Consider the following 27,837-nt stretch of genomic DNA (forward strand, 5'->3'; position numbering starts at 1 on the left):
GTGAGTTTGGCACCGGATGGCTCAGCAGGCACCCAAATAAATGCCCGGGTGGGCGGGAGCTTCCTGAAGCAAGTGAAAAAAAAAATAAATAAAAAATAATAAATAAAGAAATAAAGTGAAAGTAACAGGAAATAGAAGCGGGGCGGCCTGGCGGTTCCCGCCATCCCTGAGTTCCGCCTGATGCCCGTTGGGAAAGGGGGGAAAGGGGTTAAAACAGCAGCGACCCCCGGGCGGGGCGGGGGCGGGTGGTGAGCGCAGCCCCCGCCCCGCTCCGCCGCCCCGCCCCGCTCCGCCCCGGCGCTTTGTGTCCCCTCTCTCGCGCCGTACGGCCGCCGCGTATCCCTCCGCGGGCAAGTTTGTAGCGCGGGCGCGGGCGGCGCCGCCGCGGCTCGCGGCCCCGCTCGGCATGGCCGGCATCGGCATCGACCACTCCAAGCTGCCCGGCGTCAAGGAAGGTAGGGGCTGTTTGGGGCGGTTACCGGGGGGGGGGCAGAGGCCGGGCGCCGCCCGCTGGGGTCGCTCGGGGCGCCGCTGTGCGCGGCTCGCCCCGCACGTCGCGGCGGGAGGGGAGCGGCGCCCGCAGCAGGAGGAGGCTGGAGCGGGTGGCGGAGCCCTTTGTCCGCGCGGCGGCCCCGCTCGGCAGCGGGAGCCTGGGGCAGCCCGGCCGGGCGGAGCCACGGGGCAGGGCCGCCGGCTCCGGGCGCGCGCGGGGCTGCCCGCGGAGCCGCGGGCCGCTGGAGGCCGCGCGGGGCAGCCCGGGGCGGGCGGCACGGGCCGCGTGTGCGCGGGGCTCCCGGCGGCTCCGCGCGGCCCTGGGCAAGGTGCCCTCCAGCCGCCGCGCTTGGGAAACAGGGCAGCACGCGAGGCAGCGGCTGCTCCTTCTGCCAGCACCGTAAATCCGTGCAAGTTCCACCAAAATCAGCTGCAGTTATGGACAGTACCGGCTGCCCGTGTAAAACTTTTGTCCTTTTGCTGGTTTCCGTTTGCTGTTTTGGTTCCCACGAAGTAACAAGCATGAATCCATGATCCAACTGGTGTGTGTGTCTGCAAAGGCAGCCCGTGGTGCCTCCTCATCGTTTAGTGCTTCTCTTGGTTGTTACTCGTGGAAGAAAAGTAATGGTCGTTTGCTGAGCTTCTAGGGTTTACTGCTAGCCCCATTAAGTCATTAGTAAAATTGTTATTGGCCATTTCAGCGTTGCCAGCCTCTCGTCCTTACAGTCTGTCTACATGTGGTTACTCAAGAAAATTAATCTCGTTAACCTTTCCAGCGGATTGATGAAATTGAATCAAATCCCTGTGTAGACGCTCTTATTCAGAATTTAAGTAGCCTTGATTTGATTTAGCTTAAATCACTTCTGAAGTGAACTCGCTGAATTGAATTAAGTTTGTCTACACGATGAATAGAAGTGTTTTTATGGGGAGGTAATGTCGTCCAGCTGGTTCCTTGAAATTTGCACCTTGTTTCCAAGGAGTGTCCTGGTGGAAAACCTCTCGCTGTGGGATGGCACTTGGGTTGCTCTCCAAAGGAGCCTCCCGCAGCATCCTCAGTGGCAGACGGGATGAGGCCTGAGCTGTGCTCTGCAGAGCCTGGGGCACCTTGCATGTTTTCAGTTTACTGATATAATTTGTGTTTCTTGTGGCAGAAAGTGTTGGGACCTGGTTCTGCTCTGCATTAGACCTTCTCGTGCTTGGCCTTAAAGCCAACTGAGGAAAGAAATGCATCCGCTTGCATACCTAGGGCAATATTTATTGTTCCTGATAGAGAAATCACTCTTGATCCTCCTTGAAAGCCTTTCCCTTTCTCTGTTTTGGGTAAAGGTCAGTTTAGTCATTCATTAACAGTGAGGAATGGTTGTGCTGCGTTTGTTTTCTGTGGTTCCAGTACTTTGCTCTTCACCAGCTCCCTTTGGTGGGGTCGCCTGTGTCTTCGGCCTCCTCAGCCACCATCCCAAAGTGTTCCCTGCTCTTTTGTTGTAGTCTTGACAGCTTCTGTATAAAATGGGGCGTTTCTGAGCAGCAAAGGCAATGACAGCCTGAGCAGAGCGTGCCACAGGAAGACTTGCTTGCTGTGTTTGTTAAAACAAAAAGATACTTATTAGCAAAAGAGCAAGTGTTGGATGCTCTTCTACTTGTGAAAAGTGTCCTGGCCCATCCAGTTTGCTTGGAGGGCCGGGATTACCAGAACGACGAAGATGATTAAGGGAATGGAACATCTCTCGTATGAGGAGAGACTGAGTTGGGCCTGTTCAGCTTGGAGAAGAGAAGGCTGAGAGGGGGTCTGATTAACACGTATAAGTTCATGAAGGGAGAATGTAGCGAGGAAGGGGCCAAGCTCTTCTCATTGGTGGCCAGCGACAGGACAAGGGGCAGTGGGTATGAGTTGAAACACAGGAAGTTCCATCTCCAGGTGAGGAGGAACTTCTTTACTGTGAGGGTGACAGAGCAGTGGAACAGGCTGCCCAGGGAGGCTGTGGAGTCTCCTACTCTGGAGGTCTTCAAAACCCGCCTGGATGCTACCCTGGGTGTCCCTGCTTGAGCAGGAAGGTTGGACTAGAAGGTTGATCTCTAGAGGTGCCTTCCAACCTTGAACATTCTGTGATCAAATGTAACCTCAGGGCTGGCGCTGCCTGGACTGCGGTGCTGCAGCCCCGTCCTGCTGAGCCCTTTCTCCACGGGATGTTAAGTAGTGGCTGTGACCGCTGTGGTCAGCGAAGCTCTTGCAAGTTGTTTGTTGAAGGCTTTGGTGTTAGTTGCAGTATGTGGGCTGAGTTTCTCTGCTTGTATTTCCACTTGCCATTTAAAAGCCGGTGACATTTTCCATTCTCACAAAGCAGCTTTTGCTTGTATGCTTTCTTGCCCCTCCCCAGGGGATTGCTCGGTTGTATGCGTGTAGATCTTTATTTCTAGAGAGACCTTATTTGTGAGCCTTTAGGGGACAAAAGCATCATGGAAATATTATTTTAATTAGCTACTTGTAAAGCAACCCAAAGAAATTTGCTTGAGCTCTGCTTTATCTCCCGCTGTTGGATCTTGTCTTTTGTGATCCCGTCACTGGTGGGTAGAGAAGAGGGAAGGAGGCAGTGCCGGGGCTGGCTGTGCCCGGGCCTGAGCTCTGGCAACGACTTTGCAGCATGGACACCTGCCTGTTGGGCCAGCCCATCATCCCATGTGGGCTTCTGAGAGCCCTCAGCTGCTGCAGGTAAATGGTGAGGATTTCCTGGTCCTTGTGCCAGCCTTAATCCTTGTGAGAAGGGGAAGAGAAAGCGAGACCCGCGCTCCAGTGAGCAGCATGTGGCAACTTGGAACTATGGAAAATTGCAGGGGCTTAATAAGCAATTTTATCTGTTAATAAATTGTGGGGAAATATAAGGGCCCTGTATTTGTACTAGTCATTGGAATTAACCCAGCCACGATGCTGTCACTTAAGCTTCAGCGTTGACAAAGGCTAATTGTGGCTGCCGCCCACGCTCCCGGGGACACAAACAATGTCTGCATTATGATTTCTACTCTGTGGGGCATCTAATTTGACTCCATGAAGATCCTGAGCTGTGCTTGCAAATGCTGGTTCTTGCCTGCTGACAGATAGGCCGGTTTCCCAAATGCAGCAGACGACGCAACCCGCCTGCTGCCTTGGGAAAACAGGAAGAGCTTGAGTTTTTATTTTCCAGCTTGGCAGGGCGTTTTCTGGGCCAGACAGACTAGCTGGCTCTCTTTGGCCTTAGCATAAGCTGAATAGAAGTTTGTTGTCTTCCTCTTCCCAATGACAACAGCTTCCCTCTGACCTCTGCAGCCAAATGGGACCTTCCCTGAGACTCTCGTGGTTAAAATCTCCTGGTTGTGGCCCCGGCATGTGGCACTTGCCCTGCATGGGTACCTGTCAGCTTTGAGGTCTGGAGCCTTGGGCCCTCCTGGAACACGCAGGTTGATGTTGCTGGTTACGTCTGGCTTTTCAGTGGCCATGTGTGCTCAGCAGCACGAGGGTGGAGGAAAGGAACTGATGTCGTTCAAAGATGGAAATAGGTTCAAGGAGTTTTGACAGGTGGTGCAGCGTTTGGTGAGGAATGTGTGGGGAGGGATTCTGCTTCAGGGTTCTTTGGGGAACTGGTTGTGGGGGATGAGGTGTTACCACTTGTGCTTCCCTCATGGGAAGCAAGGGTTGGCCTGAAGGGCCAAGGGTTGGAGCTGAAGATGAGCCTGGTCACAGCAAAGCCACCTGCACCGTGCCCCTTGGCTCCGTTTGCTTTGTTTGTTTGCTTGTCTTTGGTAGCATGATGTGCAGCGTCACATCCCTCTGCTTTGTGACTTCCTCTGAGAAGTGCTCTGAAAAATTCAGGCAAGCTGGATGGCCCGAGGGTGGCCAGGAGGTGGAGGGTGGTAGGACAGACTCAGCCATAAAGGCTTTTCTTTCTAGGTCACTGGTTCATGTCCAGCTCTTCTGCGTAATAGGAGTTTTTTTTTCCCCCTGCATGCATGAATTCAGTAGCAGAGGCTTCAGGACTCATTTCACTGCTGGCTAAAGCAGGACGAAAGTTTTATTACGCATTCGGTTGCTGTGTGTCTGCGGCGCTTGGCGGAGGAGATGGGCAGGATGAGCGTTTCAAGCCGCTGGCACCAGCGCTCAGCCCCGAGCAAGCAGATCTGCCTCCCGCTGACCCCCAAACCCACAGTGGGCTGTGGGGACACTGCACCACAGGTGACAAGATTGCCCCAAAAGAGGCCTTTAGCAGGGAGGAGCTTCCAGACTCAGGTTAACCTCCTCTGCAGGCAAAGGCGTTTCCTAAGTTACGGACAAGCAGTGGAGTTTTAGGTCTGGGGTGAGGGTTGGAGTCTATTTCCCTGGCTGTTGGGGTGGCAGGGGAGCCTGGGACCCCTTTCCCATTTGTGATGGTGGGACTTGGCTGTCACCTCTGTGGGTCTCTGAGCAGCAATCCCAGCCGGCCAGTGCATTGCAGGCAGCCCTGTGGCCTCTGTTTAATCTTTAATTTCCTGTGACCATGAGCAACATCTGAGGGTGCCTGTGTGCCAGGCTGGAGGTGGCTGTCACCAAGAGCTGGACAGACCAGCTGGACCCTCACTCAAACTGTGCAAGGAAATCTGTCCTGAGAAGATGATGGGACATGCCTTCAGGTTGCTGCTCTGCTGGAATGTGCCTTGTTTCTTGTTTTGCTCAGGGCCATCCAGCTTGAAATGAACGGGGTGATTTAAAGGACAAAGGGACACTTCCCTCCCTGCTTCCTCACCCCCTTCCCAGGGTGCCTCCATCTGGGCCGCTTTCCTGCTCCCTGAGCTGCAGCTGCTCCTCTGCGCTGGACCGAAGCCTCAGGAAAGAAACTGCCCTAGAGTTTAGGGGGTTAAAATCTGCTTTCTTGCATGGCACTCCGTGCAAGCCAGCTTCCCCTTTTGACTTTCTCTTTAAAAACCTGTTTTTTTTTCTCTTTTCTTTCCCTTTCTCCTGCTGGCTTCTTTTTTAACAGCGAGGCAGACACCCTGTGCTCCTGGTCCAAGAAGCAGAGCTCCTGTCTCCCCAGAGTCTGACGGGTGTCACTGATGCTCCACATTCACCTCACGGTGCTGGCTTATCCCCCAGAAATATGATCAGATCTCATGGAAGTCTCCTGGCACTTCATTTATTCCTCCCTTTTAAAATAGAAATTGGAGCCTTCCCAGGAGAGAAGCCTCTTTGTGTGAAAGAGGCATCATAGTAACATAGAGCCGGGCTTAGCAGTTATAAGCCCGGGTTCAGCCTCTACCATTCGGGCTGTTGGGGGCAGGAGAGGGTGTAGCCCCATGTTGCGCAGGTAGGAGATAACCCAAGGCAAGGCAGGGCTGTCGGGAGCCTTGCATGCAGCAAACATTGAGCTTAGGAGCTCATAAATTAATAAATAAATAGTTGCCCCGGTGCTGTGTGGATTCACTGCAAGATCATCAGCCCTTGCAGTGAATGTTACAGGTCCTGGGAAGAGGCACAGAGGAGACCCTGCTCAGACCCTCAGCATAGTCCTTCTGTTTGTGCCTGGGGGGTTTGTGTCAGGTTCTTGAAGCCTAGATGATGATTACTGCGCTTGCATGCTAACATGGTCTGCTGCTGATGTGATTATGATAATAATTAGGTTTTTTTGGGTCAGTGTTGGCAGTGGCTTGGTTTGGGTGCTCCTGGCAAGCCGTGCTGTGGTGAGTGCTGTTCAGGACGGAAAGCTGAAGTGGGGTGACAAGGCACTGTTCTTGCTTCTCTTTTTGAAGATGACTTAAATAACTGCACGCAGCAGAGCTTTGAGTTCATATATATGTATATATATATATGTATATATAGGGGGGGGGGTGCATGATTCCCCTCTCCCAACAGCTCTACTGAGCTAGGAATCATCTCGAGAGGAAATGGTACATGGGCTAAGTGCATAGCATTCAGTAAGTGATGACAGAAGGGAAGAAGACATGATTAGGCGAATATTTGAAAGAGTTGTGTGACAGGCATTTCTCGGGTCAGCCTGTCACTGTCCTGAAGAAATAATGGGACAAAAGATAGGAAGGAATTGAATGCAGACGTCAGTGTTTCCTGGCAGTGAGAGGTGCTTCTCTGCAGAAGCCCTTCCAGAAGAGGCTTTGGACGTGGCATGGGCCCCGCACGGCTAGACAGGGTGAGATGCTGCAGTGTGACCCAGCAGGAGAGGTGCCGGGCGCGGGGCTGTCCTTGCCCGGCTGGCCGGGACCCTGTGGGTCTGGCTCGGAGGCGGCCTCCTGCGGCGCACGGGGCGGCTCTGCGCTGTGAAAGCGCCTGAGCCTCTCCTCGGTGCCCGGTATGGCTGAGCTGAACCTGGGGAACCTGGTAGAAGGGCACTTCTCCCCTCTGTTCTGAAACCCGTTTTGTGATGGGGTGCTGCCTGACTCGGGAGGTGGGGGGGATTTTTGTCCCAAATTCAGTAGTGCTTCCTGGCATTTTTGGCAGGACCACTGAGTGAATGGCTGGGCTGGAGCGATGTAGGACAGCAGGGGAAGACCTGGGAATTTTCCAAGCGCCAGGGTGTGGGCTGTTTCCGTGGCACAACGAGCGCTGCCTCTCTCCTGCCGGCGATTCCCTCGGCGCCAGGTTTCCGAAGGAAGCCTATGTTGGGAAGAGGTTGCCGCTCCTGACCTTAGCTGCAGGGCTCGGGGCTGGACCGTGGTTAGTTCTGCATAGCCTGACTAGTGTTTCCCACATCCCTCATGCTCTGGGGTGGAAGGGAAGAGGCAAGGTTGTCTGCAGACCTGATCAAGTTACTCAGTTGTCTTTTACTCCTGGCACTGCCCAGACTGTCAGCTTTGGCTGCGTAACAAGAGAACTTGTTATGTCCTGGTTTTAATCTTTATAAAGGTGTGGCTGAAGCAGAGGTGTGTTTTGGCCTCGGGGAACAGACATTTACAAGGCTGACAGGCTGCCTCTGTCTCGTGCTTTGTGGTGCCTGGAGCTGAGCACGAAGCAGTCTGCTCCAGGTCTCTGCTGAGTGTTGCCTCGCTGCTGTCTGGCTGTGGGACCAGGGACATGTTCTTGTCCTCATGTGCAGTGGTTTAAGCCAGTAGTTGCTCTCAGGGCAGGGTGCCAGCGCACAGCAAAGGCAGGAAGAGGCACATGTATTGTTAGTGCTCTGACCCTGCAGAGCCGTGACTGTTCTGTGGATGGATGAGAAGGTTTTGCTGGTCTAGGGCCAGCTTTGGTACTTGGTGTTCTCCAGAGATGACTAATATAAGCTTGGAGAACTTACACAGGGGAAGTTGGTGGGGGGTGATAACCCAACGAGAGCTGACGGAGCAAGGAAGAGTGGTTTTTGGAAAGCAGCAGAGCATTCTCAGCGTGTGAGATGCAGGAAGGGTGTCCTCGTGGACGGGACCTGCAGAGAAGGTTCCTCTGCAGTGGGTGCAGAGGGGAGAAGCCAGGCAACCTGGCACAGCCTTTTAGGGAAGGAGCGTGTGGATAGGAACCTGTGCTGGACAGCAGCCCGACTGTGGCATCGGTCTGACACCTTCTACTGAGATGCAGCAGTTAACCAGGTTTCCAGCAAGGCCAGGAGGCTGCTCGGGGTCCATCCTCATGGAGCTTTGCTGGTTTGTCTGAATAAAATCTGGCTTGTGTGTGCTCTGGTGCTGCAGTCTGTCCTTCCAGCTGTGGCTCTGCTCTAGCTACCGGTCTCAGGCCTGGCTCTAGACAGCCAAGCACTGAAAGAAAAGTGGTGTTTTCAAGAAAGTCTTTCTTCTGCTTTGCTCCATGTAGAGGTGCTTATTTCTCCAAATGAGTGCTAGTGGTGTAAAACCACAGTGCGGGGTTTCAGGAGGAACTGGAACTCTTTTTGACAGCTGGCACTTCTTACGTGGGGGTCAGGTTTTCAGAAGAAGTTATTTTGATATAATCAGTCACAAAAACTGTCTGAATCTGTATCAGAGGAGTGGTGAGAGCTTTCTTGCTAAATCCCGTCTCCCTTGTGTTTTGCTAGGTTGTCTTTTAGGACGGAGCAAGAGGAAAGCTTGGGAGAGATGACACTTTGAATTAGCCAGGCTCCAGGTGCTCTGCCTCCCGCTCCCTAGAGCTGCCTTCTGAGCTTATTCCCTGCATCTTGATCCTGAGGACTTAGAGATGCTAGCAGAGCATCCACGCTGAGGTTGCTGGGGCTCCTGAATGCTGTCCTGAACTGCAGGGAAACTGCCAGTCCTGTGCAGGGAAGGCAGGAGCTGAGCAAGGGCTGTAGGCTTGCGTTTAGTGGAGAACAATCTGGGAAATCCAGCGTGTACCTCCAGTAGTTTTGTGTGAAAGAAAATAGCTTAAAATGCTGAAATTAAAGCTAGTTTTAACAGATAAAGCACAATGCAGTGATCACTGCTGAGATGGATGTGTGGAGAGGGAGTTCATGTAGTGCAGATCTCTTGAGATGCAAGCTCCACACCCAAAGAGTGTTTTGAGTGGGTGGCTACTCTGTGTGTGTTTTTCTTTCCCATCCTTTGTATCACTTTAAACAAGTAGTGTTGGACTCGGAGCTAAAAAACTGTCACAATGTCCTGTTTGTCCCTGCTGCAGAAAAGTGCAGTACGATGTGGTTGATGGGGGAGCTTCTGAAGGCACCTTTGACAACTTCAACATCTGAACCAGAATGTTGACCTTTCCTGGTGCAGACAGCTGCTGTCCCATCCTCTGCTGAGGTGCTTAGCAAACCCTTGGGTGAAGCGAGGGTAAAATGCAACTGGCGGCGTGGTGGTGTTCGCTCTGCTGTGATCTGTCATTGTGGGGCACTGGTGGAGCTTGACCCCTTGGAAAACTTCTCTCTGATTTTATTGCTAGTTGTTCATACCACATACTTGGTGCTGGCTCCTGAGTCCATGGGAGCTGGCTGAGTCAACTGCAGCTGTGTCAGATACCAGGGAGGATGACTACAGAGGAGAGTCTTAGTCTCCGTAGTTAAGACCAACTTCCTCTGCACAGAGGCTGAACTAAGTCACAAATATTCTGGATAAAATGTGTGGTTGCTTGGGCTCTGCTATCCAGCTGTCACGTCGAACTAGAGATCCGAGTGATGTATCTGCCTTGATTTTTGTCTCTGTGAGTTTTACTAATGGTCCGTGGTGCGATGGCTGAGTGACCTTTTCCTTTTGGGGCTGTGCAGTCCTGTACATGCTGATGGACACTGGACTGCTCAAGAAATAGCTCTGGAGAAGATAAAGTTGTGCTCTGAGTCTGGCAGGTAGTGGCAAGAGGCGCCTATGTGTTAACACAGAGTAGCTTATCTCCTTTCTGCATTAAAGTGACAAAAGAGTCTATATGTTCAGTAGCTCCCATGTGGAATCACTTCTGGAATAGGAGGCAGCAACTATAGCAGCAAGGTTGACTACAGGACTCAGGTTTTTTGAGAGGTTCCTGTGACTTCAGGGGCTTCATATCCAGGACTGAACTCGACCTTCCTCAAGGAGCTGAATTTTTGAAGCATATCTTGCTAGGACTCTTGATCAAGGATCAAGCCCATTTTCAAGTACATTAATGCCCAAGCCTGAAATGCTCCAACTCACCATTTTCTTCTGAAAACCACAGATGTGGCCATTAGCACTCCTGAGCTGTGGGCTGTGTTAAGCCTAGAGGTTGAGAGAGAGTTATTTTTATGCAGAACGATTGCAGGAGAAGTTATATAGGGTACAGTTATCTAAAAATGATGGGCATTTTCTGTAATAAAGGTGGAATGATAAACTTTATCAGGCTTTGTGGTTGGGGATTGATTTATTATGACCTCTTGAGGTCTATTGTGGTGTGAGTTTCTTTTTTCTTCTGTCTTGTGCATCTCCCTTTCCTGTTTATACCATCCGATGCCCTGGGGTGTTCAGCAGATGCTATCTCGGTTGGAGGACCATTCTACAGTACAGCGTGCAGGCACCTTTGCAGAAGTGAAAATGCTAAACACATTGCCTCAGAGAAGGCATTTCATGATGGGAGATTTCTGTAGACTTCTATTGTAAGGCAAGTTGACATAGAGGCTCGGTCCCTGAAAATAGGTTCCAAAACAAATAAATAGAAAAAAAAATATATATATATATACATATTTAAAGCATTGGCTGGACTTGTGAGAGCTTATTGATGGAGAATACTGCAGGCAGAAACAAAAGTCTCTGTATGCCCTTGACCTCAGAGCATTAGCTCCAGAGCAGAGAGATTAACCCACTTCCCAAATCCCGATCTCTTGGTAGCTTTGCACCAAGATTGCCCATAAAGCTCCAGTTCTACAGAGATGTTTCTTACTGTGGCCATTGGCCCGTGAAGGATTGGGCCACGACCCTGCGAGTCAATCCCAGCGGGGCTGCCTCCTTGTGCACCTCACAGTGCTGCGAGATGGGCTGCTCTGCGGAGCAGAAACCTTCTTTCACTTCCCCAGGCTGCCCAGCCCTGCCCTCCGCCTCAGAGCAGCGTTCTCCTTCCCTCTGGGAGCTTTTTGATTTCCTTGGCCCCGACTGCAGACGCTGAGCAAGGTCCCAGGAATGCCGGCTGCGCAACGCGAGCTGCTGGAGCCCAGACGTGTCCTGGGTAGCCTCCGCCTGTGCGCAACGCGGAGCCCGGGAATCTCTTGCTGCAGTGGGAGAAGCAGGAAGGAAACGAGCAGCAGCGAGGGCAGGCTGCTTATCTTGCAGAGCTGCTCTGCTCCTGCTTTGCTGGAGGTGAGCAGGAAACGCCCGGGTTGCAGGTTCCCTCTGGAGGCTTTCTTGCCTCCAGCTGGGTCACTGCTCGTTCACATTACCTTTAATTCAGGGAAACTTTTGGTAGATTTTGGAGCACTTACCTACTTTGGAGTGGCCTGACCAGCTCCGGCTGATAGGGAACTGTATGAAGCTTCAGCGTTTTTTTTGTGTGATCTGCAAGTTTTTAATAACTCAGCATCTTCTTGAGACCATTAGGTTGAGAAAGACTGCACCTGCTGCTCTCAGCGTAATTCCTCACTGATTTGTCAGCTTTGTGTGGGCCTTAGAGTGGTTTCTAGCTAATGAAACCATTTTTTCCTATGTCACATATTTTGTCTCTTCTCTTTTCCCTCCCTCCTGTCCTTCACTTTGGGATTCAGGACTTGCAGATGCTCTACACCAAGCATGACTCACACCACCTAGTTTATTTTGTCACTTATCCAGCACAAGATGAGGAAAGCCGGGAGTGCAGAGGCAGTGGGGACCAAGAGAAGGTTTTCAAGGCCCAGGAGAAATACTGGGAATGTGCATATGCGGTTCCTGGATCTCAAAGTGGCCAGTGCCTGTAGCTGGAAGGCTCTGTTGCTGCTGGAGAAGCCGATGGCCCTGACCAGGCCAAGTGTGAAACAGATTGGCTTTATCAGGCTCCCATAAACCTGTTGTTACCTTTCATGCTTTGTTGGCCTTGCTGGTTGTAGCTTCTCCGATTGCAGCCCTGCTGCTGCATGACCATCTGCTGGCTCTCTGCCAGGGCCCGGAGACGTGAAAGTCGAGTCAATTTACAGCGGGGAACATGCACGGGCTCCTTTCATAGACACACAGTTGGGGAATATAGAAATTGGATTCTTTTTTCCCCCCAGATATGAAGCCACTGGGAAAAGAGGAATTGTGATTTTCTCCGTTGTCTTTGGGCCATGCCAGTACAAACTCTGCAGAGAAGAGCTGGTAGCGACTACCCTGGGGCGAAGAGGACTAGGGGAGATGAAACTTGGCCTCACAAGGTCAGGCATGGTCAGAAATGGTGCACGTGTCAGTTATTTAGCCTTTACCTCACTGCTGGATACGTGCCTCCGAGAAAGGAGGGCTGGCTCCCTTGGCCTCGTGTGCGGCTGCACTCATGCCTGACTCAATGCCCCAAGCGCAGGGTCTGCTCTTGAGGGAAGGTTCTGCCTTTGCTATCGCCCCTCGACTTGCCAGGCGGTCGCAGGTGTCCTCCAGCTCTTGCCACCTGGCAGACTGACAGCCCTTCACCGCGTTCGGAAGAGGATGTTCTCATCCTCCTCTGCGCACTGTTCTCACGCTGACAGGACTCGGGAATAATGTGCTCGAATGAGCAAGAGGCAGCCAGACCGGCCAAGTTTCTGGTGCTGATGAAAGGTCTCCCCCGTGCCTCGTGCGCTGCCAGCGGCCCGAGCAGCACAAAGCAAGAACTGTGCGCGCACGCCGTCCTTTCGCGCCCTTGGAGGAGCCTCTGGACACGGTGTTTGCGCAGCCAAACGCAGCGTCCTCAGCAAGGCACAAAGGGGCCTGATGAGCAGCCCCCAGGAGCCACAGGAGTCCATGCTGCACCGTGTCCTTTGGGAAGCTGCAGTTGAGTCCCAGCACCCGGGAGCCTGAGCTCTGCCTCCACCCTGCTGCAGGCACATCACGAATGCTCGTCCCATTTTCCATCCCTCTGTACTGGAACTTGGTGGGATAATCATCATAGGTTCAAGAAACCAGCTTTGCAATTCACGTCGGGCAGTGGTTTGCCTTAGGGCTTTGCCCCAGCAGACAAACTGGCTTCATTGCTACTTGGCCCTGGCGAGGTGGATGCAGAGATGGGGCGGTTGGGGTGGGTGCTACATGGGGTCTGGGTCTGGGCAGTGCAGCGGGGCCGGAGCAGCAGGGTGCTCCGGGCCGAGGGCTGCGAGGGGCTGTGGGTGCCTGCTGCCTTGGGACCTGCTTTACAAGGGACCTAGACTGGCCAAAACACCAATCATGATTCCTGCCTTGTGGCCTGTGGCACTTTCAGCTCTGGTCTATAGGAAGTGAGGAAGGACCAGAAGTTGTGGGATTTTGGGGCTGTTAATCTTTGAGACCCAGGTACCATCTCTAATAGGTGCCTGAGGGACAAGCTAGATGAAGCAAGTCTGTGGATGCAGTAAAACACTACATGCACTTGACTTTTTTTAAAGGGATCCATGCTTTCTCCACAAAGCTTGTAGCAACCTATGCATCAAAAAGGATTCAAAATCAATGCTATATTTTTAGGATGAAGCTCAGTGTAGGAGACGAGACTTTCCTGGGACTGGTCAAAACCATTGCGAGAAGAGGATGTACAAGAGGATGTAGGTTCTGCCGCAGCCCTCCCACCTGCTTGCCTGCACAGCACACGTGTCTCCAGCACTGTGGGGGTTTGTTTGTTTTTTTGCAACTAAACAGTTAAAAATGCCTGGTTGTGGGTAGAAAGTACCCCAAAAAACCTCAGATACCTCTCTGCATGTGGCTCTTCTGTGTGGGGTGAGGAAGATGGAGCCAGTGTCTGCCAGAGACGTCATGAATGACAAACAGAGCTCAGATGCTGTGGGGACCAGAGCAGGGTGGGAGCCTGTGCAGCGAGAAGTCGGGGCGGGCTGGGGTGCACTTGCATCAGCGGGTCCTCCAGCAACATCTTTGAATATGCAGCTCTCAAATGGTCAGCCTTGCCTCTGTGCTGTCCCTCCCCGTGTTGCTAGTACAGCTGTTCGGGCAGCTGTGCAATGAACTTCATCAAGGAACTATTGCAGTTAAAAATAGCACTTTTTTTCCCCCTCTGTTTTGAACCTTCAGGAAGTTGTGGTAAAAACACAAACCTAGATTTGGGCAGACTTTTTGTGGTTCTGTTTTGTGTTGTCTTTGCTCAGCTCTCAGCCACAGCTTGAGCATTAGGCTCTGAGTGCACTTCCACTTTGGGGATCACGCTGATGTGAGTGGAGGCAGGTGGTAGTTTCACAAACCTATGGATTTCAGTATTAGGGACTACAGTGGTAACATTTCTCTGGACAAGATTTCCCCTCCCTCCCCTCCAATTCCATAAAATTCCATGTGCCTGAACACCAGGCACCCCGTGTGACACACTCGGATAGACAGCATCATTCCCGAAACTCAGCTGTGTGTTTCTCAGTTCTGTGGCTGAAGGAAGCGTGGGCTTTTTTTGTTTGTTTATTCTTGTTTTATTTATTTATACGCAGATGCCCATTGAAAGTGTTCCAGTGCTATTTAGAGTTTTGTGTTCCCTTTCCTTTTTTAAAGGAAGCTTCAATAAAAAAAAGCAACAACAAAACCTTAATTGCGTGGTCCAGAATTGCACATTGTTGCGGTGAGTCACGGGAGGATCATTTTGCTATAATCTCTGTCCTGTTGCTACCCTGCTGCTCCTTCCTCCCCTTGCGTTAGACCTGACCTGAGGGCTGGTGGCAGTCACCAAAAGCCCTGTCTTCCTTTTGTCACCCCTCCAAAGCAGCCAGGCCAAACCAAGAAGTCTTTTGAATATAATAAAACATTAATGTGACTGCTTAACATGCACAGTCAGAAGCTCCTCTAGATATTCAGTGAAGGTGCCAGGGTGCAGAGCAACATCTTGAACATGCAGCTGCCTTCTTGTTCCCTCGTAGTGTTTCCCCTGCTTTGCCATGATGGAAATGTCACGTCTTCTCGGATGCTGAGTATTTTCATGAATTCCCCTCATGCTTTCGGGTTGTTCTGGGGATTTTGGGTTCATTTTCACTTTCTCTCTGTTGCTTTGCTAAAGGGAAACCCTGGTCTTCCCCAGGGGTGGCTGCCTCAGGGTGAAATGGGAGCTTGCAGCTTTGAAAGCACTTCACAACCCTTTGCTTTGTGCCATACATCTCAAGCAGGACATGCTCCCCTCTTAGGTGCCATTAAGCAGTTTAATTTGTCACAGCCAGGAAAAAAAAAAGTTCAGAATTCCCTAGTTTCGATATTTCAGTGCCATTGCCTTAAATTCCCATGCCACAAGGCAGGAACGTGGTGCGTGGCACATGTGCTGTATTGCAGTTTCGGGGCACAGGTCGCGGTTTAGTCTCGGTTCAGCGGGAAGCTGACGTGTCTGTCCTAGTGCAAGGCTGCCCGGGTGCTGTGTATGCCCCTGCCACATTGCCGCCCCGGCTCCTGGATTTTATTGCCCCCGTGCCTATTGGAACTAGTTAAAAATAAACCCTTGTGTTTTCCTGCAGTGCACAGAGAGCATTCCCTGGGCATTTCAAGTGTGAAAGTGGCAAGCCCTTACAAAAATATTCCTTTTTCAGGCTGGTGCTAAATGGAGCTCATCCCTTTCCTGTTTAGTTGGTCTCCAGCTCATTTTTGGTGTGTCTTTTTAAGAAGCTGTGCTTATCCCTGCCCGTAATGCAAAGGGCTGATTGCACATTCGCTGAGCAGCCGCTGCTTTCGGCTCAATTCTTGTAGGGACTGAAATCAGCTACGCAGAAAACAGTTTTTCACCAAGAATGGAATTTGCAAGGGGTTTCCACTGAGAGTTTCCAGAGGGGGCAGAAAAAAACATTTCAAGCTTACCAAATTTTAGGCAAATTTTTTCTTGTGCCTTTTTCCCCTCCTCGCCCCACCCCCTTGAAATCCCTTAATTGTCCAAGAAACAGCTTCTGCATTGAAAATGTTTCGGGTAGCCCTTGGACTCTGTCAGGAATTTTTGAGCAGATGGGATTATATAGAAATACAACTTTAATGTAAAGGAGGCTGCATTGCAGTTGTGTTGGGCAGGAGATGTGTGAAAGCTCCTGTGGAGATGCCTGCGCTCACAGGGCTTCACTGTGGCACTGCTAGGATGTCTTCTTTGGAGAAATCCTCTTTCTTGGACTTGGTTCTGCTGACCATGCTGTTAAAAGCTTTGTACAACTGTGTTCGTGGACAAAATAAGCTCTTTTGGTACCAAGTTGTGTGGTTGCAGCTGCACGTAGGGAGGGAAGGCTGCATCTCCCTCACGTGCCAGGGCGCTGTCAGAGCAAGCCTGGCCTTGCTGCCCGCCCAGGCTCTGTGGAGAGAAGCACTGCAGCAAGGTTTTGTGCATTTATTCATTTGGTTGAAGCAAAGAAAAGCTCTCCTTAGTTCTCAGGAGAAGTGTGGAGATCTGGCAACTCACTTCTCGGGTTTAGAAAGTAAATGGATCAGCTCCTCGGACTGGATCCGATGGATCCGCATTGGACCGGGCCTGTGCACGCGGCTGGTCCGGAGGCTGGAGAGGGCCCTGCCTCCTGCGGCGCCGGGTCGGCTCTGGGCCTGTCCTTCCCCAGAGGAAGTTTCTGCTGCTTCTCGGGGTCTTAGGAGCTCGTAGCTGTTCAGCATTAGCAGTTTTTTCTCCCTCCTTGTTTTTGTGATTTGCTTATTCTGGAGTTGCCTTGTGGACTTTTTTTTTTTTCTCTAAGTTCTCTTTTGGTGGGGAAGAACAATCCTGGGAACAATGACAAAACCCTGGGAAAACCGATGGGAGGGTTTTGTTACTGTTTCAGAGCATGGAAGTGCGATGCTACCAGATAAAGTGATTTCTTGAAATGTGGATTGTGCCAGACTGAAATTCAGGTTGCAAGTTTCACCTATTGCAATTACTGTAAATTATGTTATAAGCCATTGAAATGGTGTGATCTTTATCTTTCTCTATTAGCAACTTCTATGTGCCCTGCCAGTAAAGATGAGTTAGATGGGTTAAAACATGTTTCGGATGTGATGCCTCAGCAATCGTTGCTAGTCCTAGTGCTATTTGATACTTTCCTCCTTTGGAAAAGGAGGAAATTGTTGCTGATAGGAATTTGTAATGACCCACAAGCTGCTCCCACGAGCTCTCAGTTCTGCCAGTTGACTTGGGTCACTTCGAATGAAACGTTCTCCAGCAGACACACACGGGACAAGGCTGGAGCCTGGTGCAAGGAACGCGGGCAAACTGGAGGTCTGTGTCCTGGAGAGCCAGCCGTGGCTCCCACGGGGCCGTGGGGAACACGCAGCCCTGCAGTGGGAGTTCCCAGTGCCACGTGGAGCGGAGTGACCTGGGCACCGGCTTGTGGCAGGCCCCAGCAGGGAGCTCACAAGGGCAACCACGGCTGCTTGGTTGACATCCAGCCTCGGCACTTTAAAGAGCTGATGAAGCTTTGCAGGAGACAGAGGGAACAGCTGTGAAATTCCTGAGCCCTTGGTAGTGTCTTGCAGCAAGAGACGTGGAGCTTGGTCTGCTCTGCATCTCAGAGAGGAGCTGGAGAGGTTGCGTGCTGGCAGTGAACAGAGGCTCTTGTGCAGAGAAAATGCTATCGTCAGGCTCCCCAGCCTGGCCAAGAAAGTCATAGTGAGAGCTGGTGGCTGCGAGGAGAAGCCAGATTAAGTTGATTGGTGATTTTGGCAGAAATGTTTCAGATGGGTTTTAGCTGGGCATGCTAGTGATGGGTTTTGGTGGAAATCTCAGGCTGAGGGAATGCAGGATGTTGTCCAGAAGGTCTGATACAGCTGTCCTATGGGCACTGTTGGCCTCAAACTGAAAAACCTGAGGTAGAAAGAAGAGAGGAGAAAGTTTGTTAGCAAACAAAGCCAAAAAGTAAGTGCATGAAGGCATAGCTGCAAGTGCAGGAAGGGCAAAAGACACCTGAGCCCAGGCCTCAGCAGATGGAAAGCAAGAATCAGATGCACTTGTGTGTGTATATTCTCCAGTATCTCTTTAAATGCTTTCTTTTATTTCTGATTTAATTCTCGTGTTTCTGTTTCTGTGTACAGTGTGTCGAGACTTCGCTGTTCTGGAAGATCATACCTTGGCCCATAGCCTACAGGAGCAAGAGAGTAAGTGGCAGCGATTTTTGGAGCAAAGTGACGCAAACTTGCCCCAAAATGTATTTATTTTTGTTTGGTTTTGCTAAGAAAAAATTTCCCTGCTTTTATTTCATTTCATTCTTTATTGACATACTGATTATTCTTCCTGTCTTCAGTGTCAAGTAGCACTATTCCATGCCTTCTACCTCAGCTCACGTTGTGCCCTAGGGACAGTTGCATTTCGGTGATTCAGTTTTGTGATCTCCATTAGAGCTAAGTTTGCTTATGCTGTTGATAGTAAAATTGCATATGGGAGTGCAGGTGAGATTTCAGCGCCGTGCAAAGTCTTTAGCAATGTCTAGGAATAAAGCACCATCAAGACTTTCAAAAGCAACTGGAGATTTTCTACATGCTTATCTTTTAGTTGGGGCATATTTACACTGTGGTTTGAGGTGTGGTGGTGTGTGTAGCTGTGCTTAGCTAGGTGCCAAGACCAGTAGTACCTCCTGGCACTAGGCACTAATACTGTTCTAGCTGATCCACTGAGCTGCAGCTCATGCTGGAGTAGTCCTTGCTGCTAGAACCTGAGACACAAACAAATAAACACAAATAAAGCTGCCTCTTGGCTGCAGCCCTTGTAGCTGTGTTTCCTTGCAGGCAATATCCTTGTATGGTAAAGGGCTTGCTTTAGGATAGAGTTGCTCTGTTGCTAAATATAAAGGTGGTGAGATTCTGGAACTGATTATGTGGGGGGAAGGAGCTCCATCTCTGGAGGTTCTTGAGAGTGAATTAGGGAATGTTTCATAGCAGTAGTTCAGGTTCAGCTCATTCCGAGTGGCCTCTGGTGGTCCTTTCCTCCCTTGCTTTTTTAATCTAAGATAATTTTCCATGCCCTTTAAATTAAATATAAGGTCTAAGGAACATTCACTATAAATCTGGCTGTGATTAAGATACGCAGATCTTATTTTGGTAATAAATGCTAATGTGCACCCTTGTCAGTGCTGAGGCAATCTCAGGCTGCTAGCGTAGTGTCAGTTCAGAACTCCCCCACCTCTAGAGATGTTTTTCTATTGAAAACTGTGTCTTCCTTTCAGCCTGGGATCTCCCTCCCACTTGCTTTGTCTTCTTCACACCATTAACTTCTGTAGGTTGATTTGGGGTATTCCTGTCTGTGTTTCTTTCCAGTCGAGCATCACTTGGCAACAAACATTCAGCGAAATCGCCTAGTGCAACATGACTTGCAGGTGGCCAAGCAACTGCAAGAGGAGGAGGATCTGAAAGCACGTGCTCAAATCCAGAAACGCCAAAAAGACCTGTGAGTGGTTGATGGAGCCATCAAAACGCTCATCCTGTTCGGTCAGAGCACTACAATTAGCTGCTTAGTTTTAACAGCAGTTCAACTGCTTCTGTTTTGTTTTCCCTGTGGTATCAATTGCTGTAGAGGGAGATATTGGTGATTGCTTCTGTGGCATGGAATAACGAGGACAGGGTGGAGTTGGTGGTCCTGACCCCCAGCCCTGCCTTGGCCTCTCCTGCCTGACTATGAAAAGGGAGCTTTCATGTCCTGCTGCATTTTGGCAAACGTTGCACTGTTGGCCACCACCTTTGGGCTTGACCTGACTAAGGTCTGAGAAGAACTTAGAAGGAACTGTGCTTTACTGAAATGCTGTGTCGTGATGAAATCTCTCTTGGGGAAATTGCAGTTAGTGGCATATTTCCATTGCACCTGGTGATGTGCTTTTGAGGAACTCAGTACAGTGCAGTTTGGTGTCCCACAGCACTAACCAGCTGAAAGCCTCTGCTTGTGCTGGCAAATACTTCCAGGGTGAAGCAAGCTGGGAAGAGGAGCTGCTGCCTCTGGCTGCTTGGGGGAGGTGGTGGGATTAGTGCTGGGGACAGACGACCTCCTGCAGGCACTGACTTCAGCAGAAGCTGTGGGAAGATCCTTAATAAATGCTCTGCACAGGTTTGTTCAAAATCTCAAGCCAGATTTAACTCCATAGCTCATTTTTTGGCTTTCTGCACACTGTGACCCTCAAAGTGAAACATGGAGCTGGGAAACCCAAACTGGGCTTCTGCAAGAGCTGACTTTGGTGCTTTTCTTGTTTTCATGTTGCCTTTAGTCTCTTGAAAGGCATGAAATGTCACCGGTGGGATTACAAGGTCACAAGGACAGATAGTAGCTTGTCCTCTAAAGGGCTCCTGGTGGATGTAGGACCTGCAAAGCAGGACACATCTCCTGGCTGCTGCGCTGTATCCTGACTGGTCCAGGCTCCAAGATGCCACCCACAAATCCTGCTGTTGCACCCAGCGTGGTTCGTCTGACACATACAGCAATGTAGTTGCAAGAGCTCTGGACTGCAGATGTGTGAGCTACAGGGCTGGCTTCAAAGGGACTGCTTGGAAAGGATTTGGAGTGTGGGATGCTACAAATCAGCCGCTGTTTTCCCTGTCACCAGCACATCCAGGCAGCGCTGGGAAGACACATGCACCATTGAAGTTTGTGCTACATTTCACTGACTCTATCCTAGCTAGTTTTTAGCTGTGTGAAATAAACAGCAACAAATAATATGAAGAGCAACAAAATGTATCACAGAGACAATCCCTTTTTGCTACCTGATGGAAACTATTTTTCCTCTTGTAGAATTTTCTGAAAGGGATTTGCTAGCTTCCTGATCCAGGCAGAACTGCGGATGCAAAACGCTGTGTCAGCAGCAGTTCCAGTCCTCAAAGCATGAGCTGTTACGCAAGATCAGTAAAAAGTTGGAGACTGTTTTGGAACTGGATCTTTTTCTTCCTTAATTCTCTGTATGTTCCTACTGTCTCTTCCTTGTGAAAGATCAGTGTATTCTGGCAAAAAATGATCCTCACTGAAGTTGCTTTCTGTTTTGTCTAGGGTAACTTGACATTGGAGGCAATAAAGAAGCAGAACAGGGTAGGCAGTTTAGAAATGGGGAGCATAAATGACCTCCAAACTCAGGGTTAGATGTGAATTGCATGTAGCTATGGTGGTAGTTTGGTTTTTTTTTTTATTGTATAAATCCTGGATTCCCCAAGAAAGAATTTGTGAAGATAAATGAGAAAATGGATTTTTCTTTTTGATAATTCTTGGAAATATCACACTTTATTTCCCTGCTTCAGTAAAAAGCCTCTCTCACATCTGAGTAGCTTGCACGGTGCAAAGCACAGTGGCATCAAGGATGCTGAAGTATCTGAAATAGCATGAGGGAATGCTCCTTCCTCTCCTTCCTTGTTTTGCTCCCAGTGCTGAGACAGCTCTGTTGCGCTGATATCAGCAGTTCCTTTGAACAATTCACTTAAACACACTTTTTTTTTCTCTCAGCATCTGGCAACAATTTTTTGCCAGAGTGAACAGGAATGGGAACTTTCCAGCTACCTTTTTTTTCCCCTTCTTTACTAGGCTGATGTAGAATTTCCCTGATGCTCCAGTATTCCTGGCTACCCAGCAGTAAAGGGCACCGTTACTTACATCAGTAGCTGGGATCTTCAGAGATGGCCACATTTCTGTTGCTGAGGCTGATTTCTGTGGCTTGATAGGAACATGAGTTGCCATTAAAGAAACTAAGGACGAGCTGTAAAAGCTCTTTGAATGTTTTCCTTATGCTCAGTCAAGTTGAAAGACTAGCCTATGTTGAATGACTAATCAAGTCTCAGTATTTAATTACATGCTGAGCTACAACCCCTCTTCCCCCCAATATATAATGCTGTGCTATTCAGTGGTTTTGAAAGAGCTTGATACAGCGTATTGCAAGGTGCCCACCATCAGGAACAAGAAAATGCTTTTGAACTGCTCCTACTGTTTTCTGCTGTCCATGAAGAAGCAATGACCTTGTTGCCTTGGCTGTAAAATGCGAGTAGCCTCTTCAGTGTCTTGTTTGTCTGCAGTAAGATGTATTTTAGACTCTTTGAGTCAGTCAGTGCTGGTGAATTTGGCCCCTTAGCTCTGCTCACAGGTGCCAGGAGGAAATAGAGACTTGCAGCATTTGGATACATCTGATCCTTATAAGTTATCTTCTACCTAGATTTATGTCTTCTGAGACTGGGGCCATAAGGGGTCCCATATCTTAGGCATGCTGACAGTTCGTTCCCCAGGACTTGTGTGTTCAGCTACTGAGTTTTGCTGGGGCCTGATTCCCTGCTTGGGCCAGGTTTGCCAGGATCTTTTGTTGTTTGGCAGATCTGCTGCTATAAGAGTCTCGCTGCCTTTGGATGTGGACCCAGTTACTGCCTGGCAAACTCTTGTGTTTTTCTCAACTGTAGCTTTGGTTTGCTGGGTAGGAGAAACTGTTACCTGAAGTTATTTGACCTATTGATAACTCCAGCTTTGCAAACACTGAAATTCGTGAGGGAAGGGCATATAAACAGCATGCAGTACTCAAGCAGGTCTGCTTCCAAGAAGCAGTTAATGGAAATAAAGAACCTTCCTTTCCAACCTGTTGGGTGTTCTTTTCCATATTTCTAGCAGATTAGATGTTCTCTGGTGGCATTTATCTTCTAAAACCTCTTTTTGATGCAATGACCTTCTCCCCTGCCCAACCCTGTATCTATTAATTTCTTCTGCTCCTTTCTCTCTCCTTGACTTCCTACAAAACAAGGGGCACCTGCCACGCTACTGTCTCCTCCAGCAGTGCCACTTCTCTCTGCTTCATTCTCTTTATTTCTGTCCTGCACTCGATTCTGGTCCTTTGCTTTCAAGTTTGCCAGGTCATTTGTGCCCTGCTTCTAGCTCAAGCTGAGAACTAATGTTCCAGCCAACCAGTAACCCCTGTGCATCCTTCAGGCCTCTTGGCTGGGCTGCTCTCCCTCCGAGCACACAGCTGAGCTTTGCACAGTTCTCGCAGATGCTTTTTGCATAACATTTCTGAAATACAGCCCTGCCTGTCCACCCACGCTGCCAGCACTTTCATTTCATGTCTTAATTGCTCTGGTATTTCTTCTGCTGTCCCCAAGTAATGCAATTGTGCATTGCTCCTGCATCCCTAACAGCACCACGGTGATGGATTCCTCGCCCCTTGTTTCAGCTTATGTCACTTCTGCCTTTTTGCCCTGGTTCTGCTTTCTCTATCTGGCCCCAGCTCAGCAGGAGCTCTCATTCATTACTGAACTGCCACCTCCAGCCTCCGCTTGGCCTATTTAATGCATTTTCCCCTAAGCATTTCTGCACTTTCTCCTTCCTGGCTTTCTTGTGAAAAACCGCTGCCCAGAAACAATTACTAACCTTCCCCTAAACTCTTCCTTTGGCACTCTGTGTGCAAAAACCCTTCAACAGAAGTAGGCTGTCTGCAGACTTCTGCACATTCTTTTGGCCTGCCCTATCTTATTGCTGCCATCTCTTCTAGTAAAGCTGTCTATTAATCTGCTTGCTCTTGCTTTATTCTTCAGTTATGAATGTTTTGGGACACATCTTTTCTATATTTGTCCAGCAGTAAGCACGGGGAGTCCTGCTAGGTGGTGAGGGTTCACAGATTCTGCAGTAATACTGAGTGATAACAGTTGTGTGTAAATCAGATGGATTCTGTCACTCTCTTTATCCCTGTCTCCAGGCTAGCTGATGTCTGACTTCAGCTGTGTATAATCCTTGTCTCTTTGCCTTCTAGGGAGCGCCAGGACTGCGAGATAGCTCAGGAGATCCAGGTGAAGCTGGTATTTGAAGCAGAGCAGCGACGCAGACAAGAAGAAAAAGATGAGGTAACCCTTAAAGCTGCACAATTGGCAGAACTGTTTGCACTGACCATTTCAGTGCAGGCATCTCCTAGTGACTAGCCCGAGGAAGTGGTGCCAAACCTGGTCCTTGCTGCTCACGCAGCAATGATACAGGGAATGATGCTGCACTGTGAAAGCTTTGGATGGCAGGGGCCAAGCGATAAGTAGGTCTCATTGTGATGCTCAAAGGTCTGGAGTAGGGAAGTAGTTGCTTCTGCAGCCTGGGAATTTTTTTCTCATGTGTAGGAAGATGTACTGCTCTGGGGACAGTCCTGCTCTGTGATTGCTATGGTTCTTAGTGACTTCAGGCTTGGGAAGGACCCTCAGTCAACCATCAGCCTTCAGCTTCTCTTTTGCCTTCTTTTAATTTCACTTTGTTTTTTCAGAGTATGACCCCTGAAAGTCTCTCTTCAGGTGCAAGGGCAGTTTTTTGCTAGAACAGGCATCCTTCTGCAACTGTAAAATGTGGTTCTGCTACCTGAAAGTGGTCAGCGTTGCTGGTCTGCTGATGACCTTCTAAAGATCTGGCTTGTTAATTGCTGTATCATGCCAGACTATTAGATTTTTGTGTTCAAGAGAGACAGAAATGTGACTTAAGCTCATATGTTTATACATTTATTGTTCTGGCTAGAAGAGGTTAACTTAGCCAGGGTCAGGGTTTTTTTTCGTTGTTTTTATAGAGTCTGTGTTGTCCCCAGACCCTTTACAAAGCTGGTTACCATTTAAGTCTGATCTGAATCCTAGAATAAGTTTGTATTTCAACACCTATCCAAAGTCCATTAATATTGGCAGACACCCAATGTTTTGGAGGGTGTTGGCTCTGACTTTGCATTTCAGTAATACTTTTCATACCTGTGGGTTCACTTTACATGCACAGCTCTGTAAAGATCCTGAGCCTCTCAAGAAGCTGTTTATTACTCTGTTTGCCAAGGCAAACCTGAGGCACAAATTGATGTGTGGCTTCCTTGCCCACTACAGCAAATTTTCCTCTGCTTTGGGGATGTTTAAAGACATTTGTTTCTGAAGTGAGCTTAGCCTCTATTACAAGGTCACCTTAATGAGCTTAATTAATTAATGACTTAAATGAAGACCAGGAACAGTGATTAAGTTGGAGAGAGTCTTTAGGCTAAGGGAGTGCAGGGAAAGCCTGGTCTTTGAAGCTGGAGTGGCTCTTTGATCAGAGTGACGTGGGATGGGGAAGACAAGATCTCCCCTTCCTTGGCCTCCTACTTCTGAATGAGGCTTCCTCTTTTCTGTTGCCTCTTCTGGCTCTGCTCTTGGTGGGGAGGGGTCTTTGGTCTGTAAGTCTAATGAAACAAACCTCCATTGCACCACAGCAGGGCCAAAGTGGCTGCTTTTGGAAGTGTTGCAAGGATTTTCAGTAAGGTTTGGCTCCCTGTGAAACACCTGGAGGGGAAGGACTGCTTTCCAGACATATCCATTGGCGGCATTAGGAATCAAATGTCTAAAACTCACCTTTGCTGTTATTTTTATTTGGACATCCAAGTATGCTTTAGCACACTTGTTTCTTCCACGTCTGTCAGTTTTGGCCAGCTTAAGTTTAGGGAGGCTTAAATGAATAACATCCTAAGACTTAACTTGCCGTGTTAGTATCTTCCAGCTTCTCTCCCTTCTTCTTTTCCAGTTCTCTCCAAAACTTCTCTTCTGACTCATGAGCTTTTGGGTCCCCAAACAAGCAAGCCCCAAGGAACTGATTCATGTTGCTAGGCCTTGTTGAGCCATTAATCATCTCAAAGGAAAACCAGTTAGGAAAATGGAGTGCTATTCTCTTTGACAGTATATCTGCCAAAGCTACGACAGAAGATAAACAGCCTACAGCCCATACAGCATCCCTGCATTGTGCTTTCTTACTAAGATCCCCTTCAATTTTGTTTCTCTCCAGTCTTATGTGTCAAATTGATATATTTCCCTGTTGGCACCTTACAGCTTTTGTAAATTACACCCCATCTGAAGTAAGTTCATGACATGTTCTGGGAACTCTTTTTAGTAAGAAGAGCCTTCAGCTTGAAACAGTCTTTGTCCCTTTTTTTTTTTTTTTTTTTTTTTTTTTTTTTTTTTTTTTTTTTTTTGTTTGTTTGTTTGGTACCTGGCTTGTGTTAAGTTCCAAAACCTGGCTGAAAGGCTGTGTTTGTACATGCAGTTCCAGAAAACCTCTATGGTAAAAGAGGACTGAAGGAGTCTTGCATAGGTGGAATAGGAACCTGAGGAAGCAGATTTTGGAATAGGAACCTGAAATGGGAACCTGCATGTTCCCATGTGATTCGAAGTTCAGCGATCAACGTTGTTGAGAGCAGATTCTGGTTGTTGAGATGGCTCTTTGCATCAGTGACTAAGCTGGATGCATCCTGCACAGAGGGGTTGCATTCAGACTTCCACATCAGTGCTGAGGTGACAGTGGGTCCTGGTAGCAGCATTTTGCGCAGATGCAGAATATTGGAAGTTACAGGCCTCCTGCACATGGGATATGGGGTACTACTGACAATGAGCAAAACATCTTGCCAGAGCTTAACACTAAAATGAAGTTGCTGCTTTTGTGCAGAAGGCATCCAAATACAATGGGGAAGGGTGATCATATGATGTGCAGAACCTAGCAGTGATGATGGGATGAGCAGACCTAAAAATGTATTCACCTGGAAGCATGATGAAAGGAAGAAAGATAACCTGCTTGCATGCAATGAAAGGTAAAGATTGCATACATAGCTGATAGTTAATTTGTGTGAGTCACTGCCACAAAATGAGGCAAAGGGCAAGAATGTAGGATGAGCATACAAGAGGAAAAAAATGTTAATTTATGCAGATCTCATGCAGATTTGCTGTGCGAGGAACAAGTAACCCTGTCATCATGAAGTCTGGAAAGTTAACCTATCAGAATTTTTACATGTGCATTTGAATAAAACAATCTGTACATGTCATTTTGGGAAAGGTAACGACTGTTTGTTTCTGCAGGACATTGCTCGTCTCCTGCAGCAAAAGGAGTTGCAGGAAGAAAAAAAGCGCAAGAAGCACTACCCCGAATCCCAGGGACACCCAGGCTATGAAGACAGTTATTATTCAGAGAATGGAGGTAACTTTCTTCTCAATAAAGGGTTGAAATCATGGTAATAGAGGTGAACTTTGATCAGATATTTCAGTTTGAGACACTTTCCTTATGCTGCTGTTGTGTGCTCAGCACAATAGTACATTAGTTTCCAGTGGTCAGGATCTGACTTTATTCTAGAGTAGGAAGAGCTAGGAAGGATCGAGGACAGATAAGTTCCTGTAAAGGTCCTATAAAATGGCCCAAGGGATTAGAGGTGGAGTGTGTGCATGTCCGTGCACATGCACACATACATGTTTTGAAGGGGCCCATGGAAAACAGCAGATGATGTTACATATGTCATGGCTATCACTGCATAGTATGCATAATAGACTACACATTGGAAGTGTGCAAAGGAGAAATGCAGTATTATTCCACACTTGTGGTTGAAGAGAAATGGTTTTGGGTGTTCCTCTGTGATGCTGACACTGGTGAGAGCATAAAGGAATAAGTTCTGGTTCATGGAACAGCTTTCAGAAATAATCCTTTGCAGGTATGTATCTAAGAACTAAAATTAGCATTATCACTTTGAGTGACTTACTCAATAACAAGGCCATCTCCACAGGGTATCTTCACTGTGATTACCATCTGGGACTGTGTGTCATGGAGAAGATACGACCCGCAGGGCTGAATTGCTTTCTTTTGGGCAGCTTTTATGATCTAATGCAGGCTTTTTGAAATTGGGAAGAGACAATCAGAGTGTGTTTAATTATGGAGCAATCTGGGGATTGCTTTGCTTTTTGCTGGTGGTGGTTCTTATGCTCTTTCTTCAGAACACATGTAGTGGGGAAGAAACAGACTGGTTTTGATTAGCAGATTGTCAAGATGGAGACCAAACCTCTTACTTTAGCATTCCTGCTATGGGTGATTTTAAATATGCTTATTTGGACTTGCACGTAGAGTATTTTAGACTCAATTGGGAGGCAGTTCAGTGGTGGCCGAGGACACCAACAACACAAAGTGCAGAACAGTAACTAGCTAGGAACTACATGGATATGAGTTGTGCTATGTGTGTAAAACTGGGAAGGATGTGAATTTGGGAGTCTTACAGCCAT

At 48.8% G+C, this 27,837-nt stretch overlaps 1 protein-coding gene across 1 annotated transcript in view; it reads left to right on the forward strand.

Moving 5' to 3' along the window:
* Window positions 1-398: 398 nt before the first annotated feature.
* Window positions 399-27,837, forward strand: part of CCDC50 (coiled-coil domain containing 50) — a 43,048-nt gene continuing 15,609 nt past the window's right edge. Inside the window, exons 1-5 of the mRNA XM_026045144.1 lie at window positions 399-455; window positions 17,929-17,991; window positions 19,147-19,276; window positions 23,580-23,670; window positions 26,653-26,770. Of these exons, the coding sequence (XP_025900929.1) occupies window positions 407-455; window positions 17,929-17,991; window positions 19,147-19,276; window positions 23,580-23,670; window positions 26,653-26,770 (451 nt within the window). The 5' untranslated portion in view covers window positions 399-406. The remainder of the gene's footprint in view (window positions 456-17,928; window positions 17,992-19,146; window positions 19,277-23,579; window positions 23,671-26,652; window positions 26,771-27,837) is intronic.

Source organism: Nothoprocta perdicaria, unplaced genomic scaffold (genome assembly GCF_003342845.1).
Source record: "Nothoprocta perdicaria isolate Ctin4 unplaced genomic scaffold, notPer1 scaffold_4, whole genome shotgun sequence".
In the NCBI taxonomy this organism is placed as follows: Eukaryota; Metazoa; Chordata; class Aves; order Tinamiformes; family Tinamidae; genus Nothoprocta; species Nothoprocta perdicaria.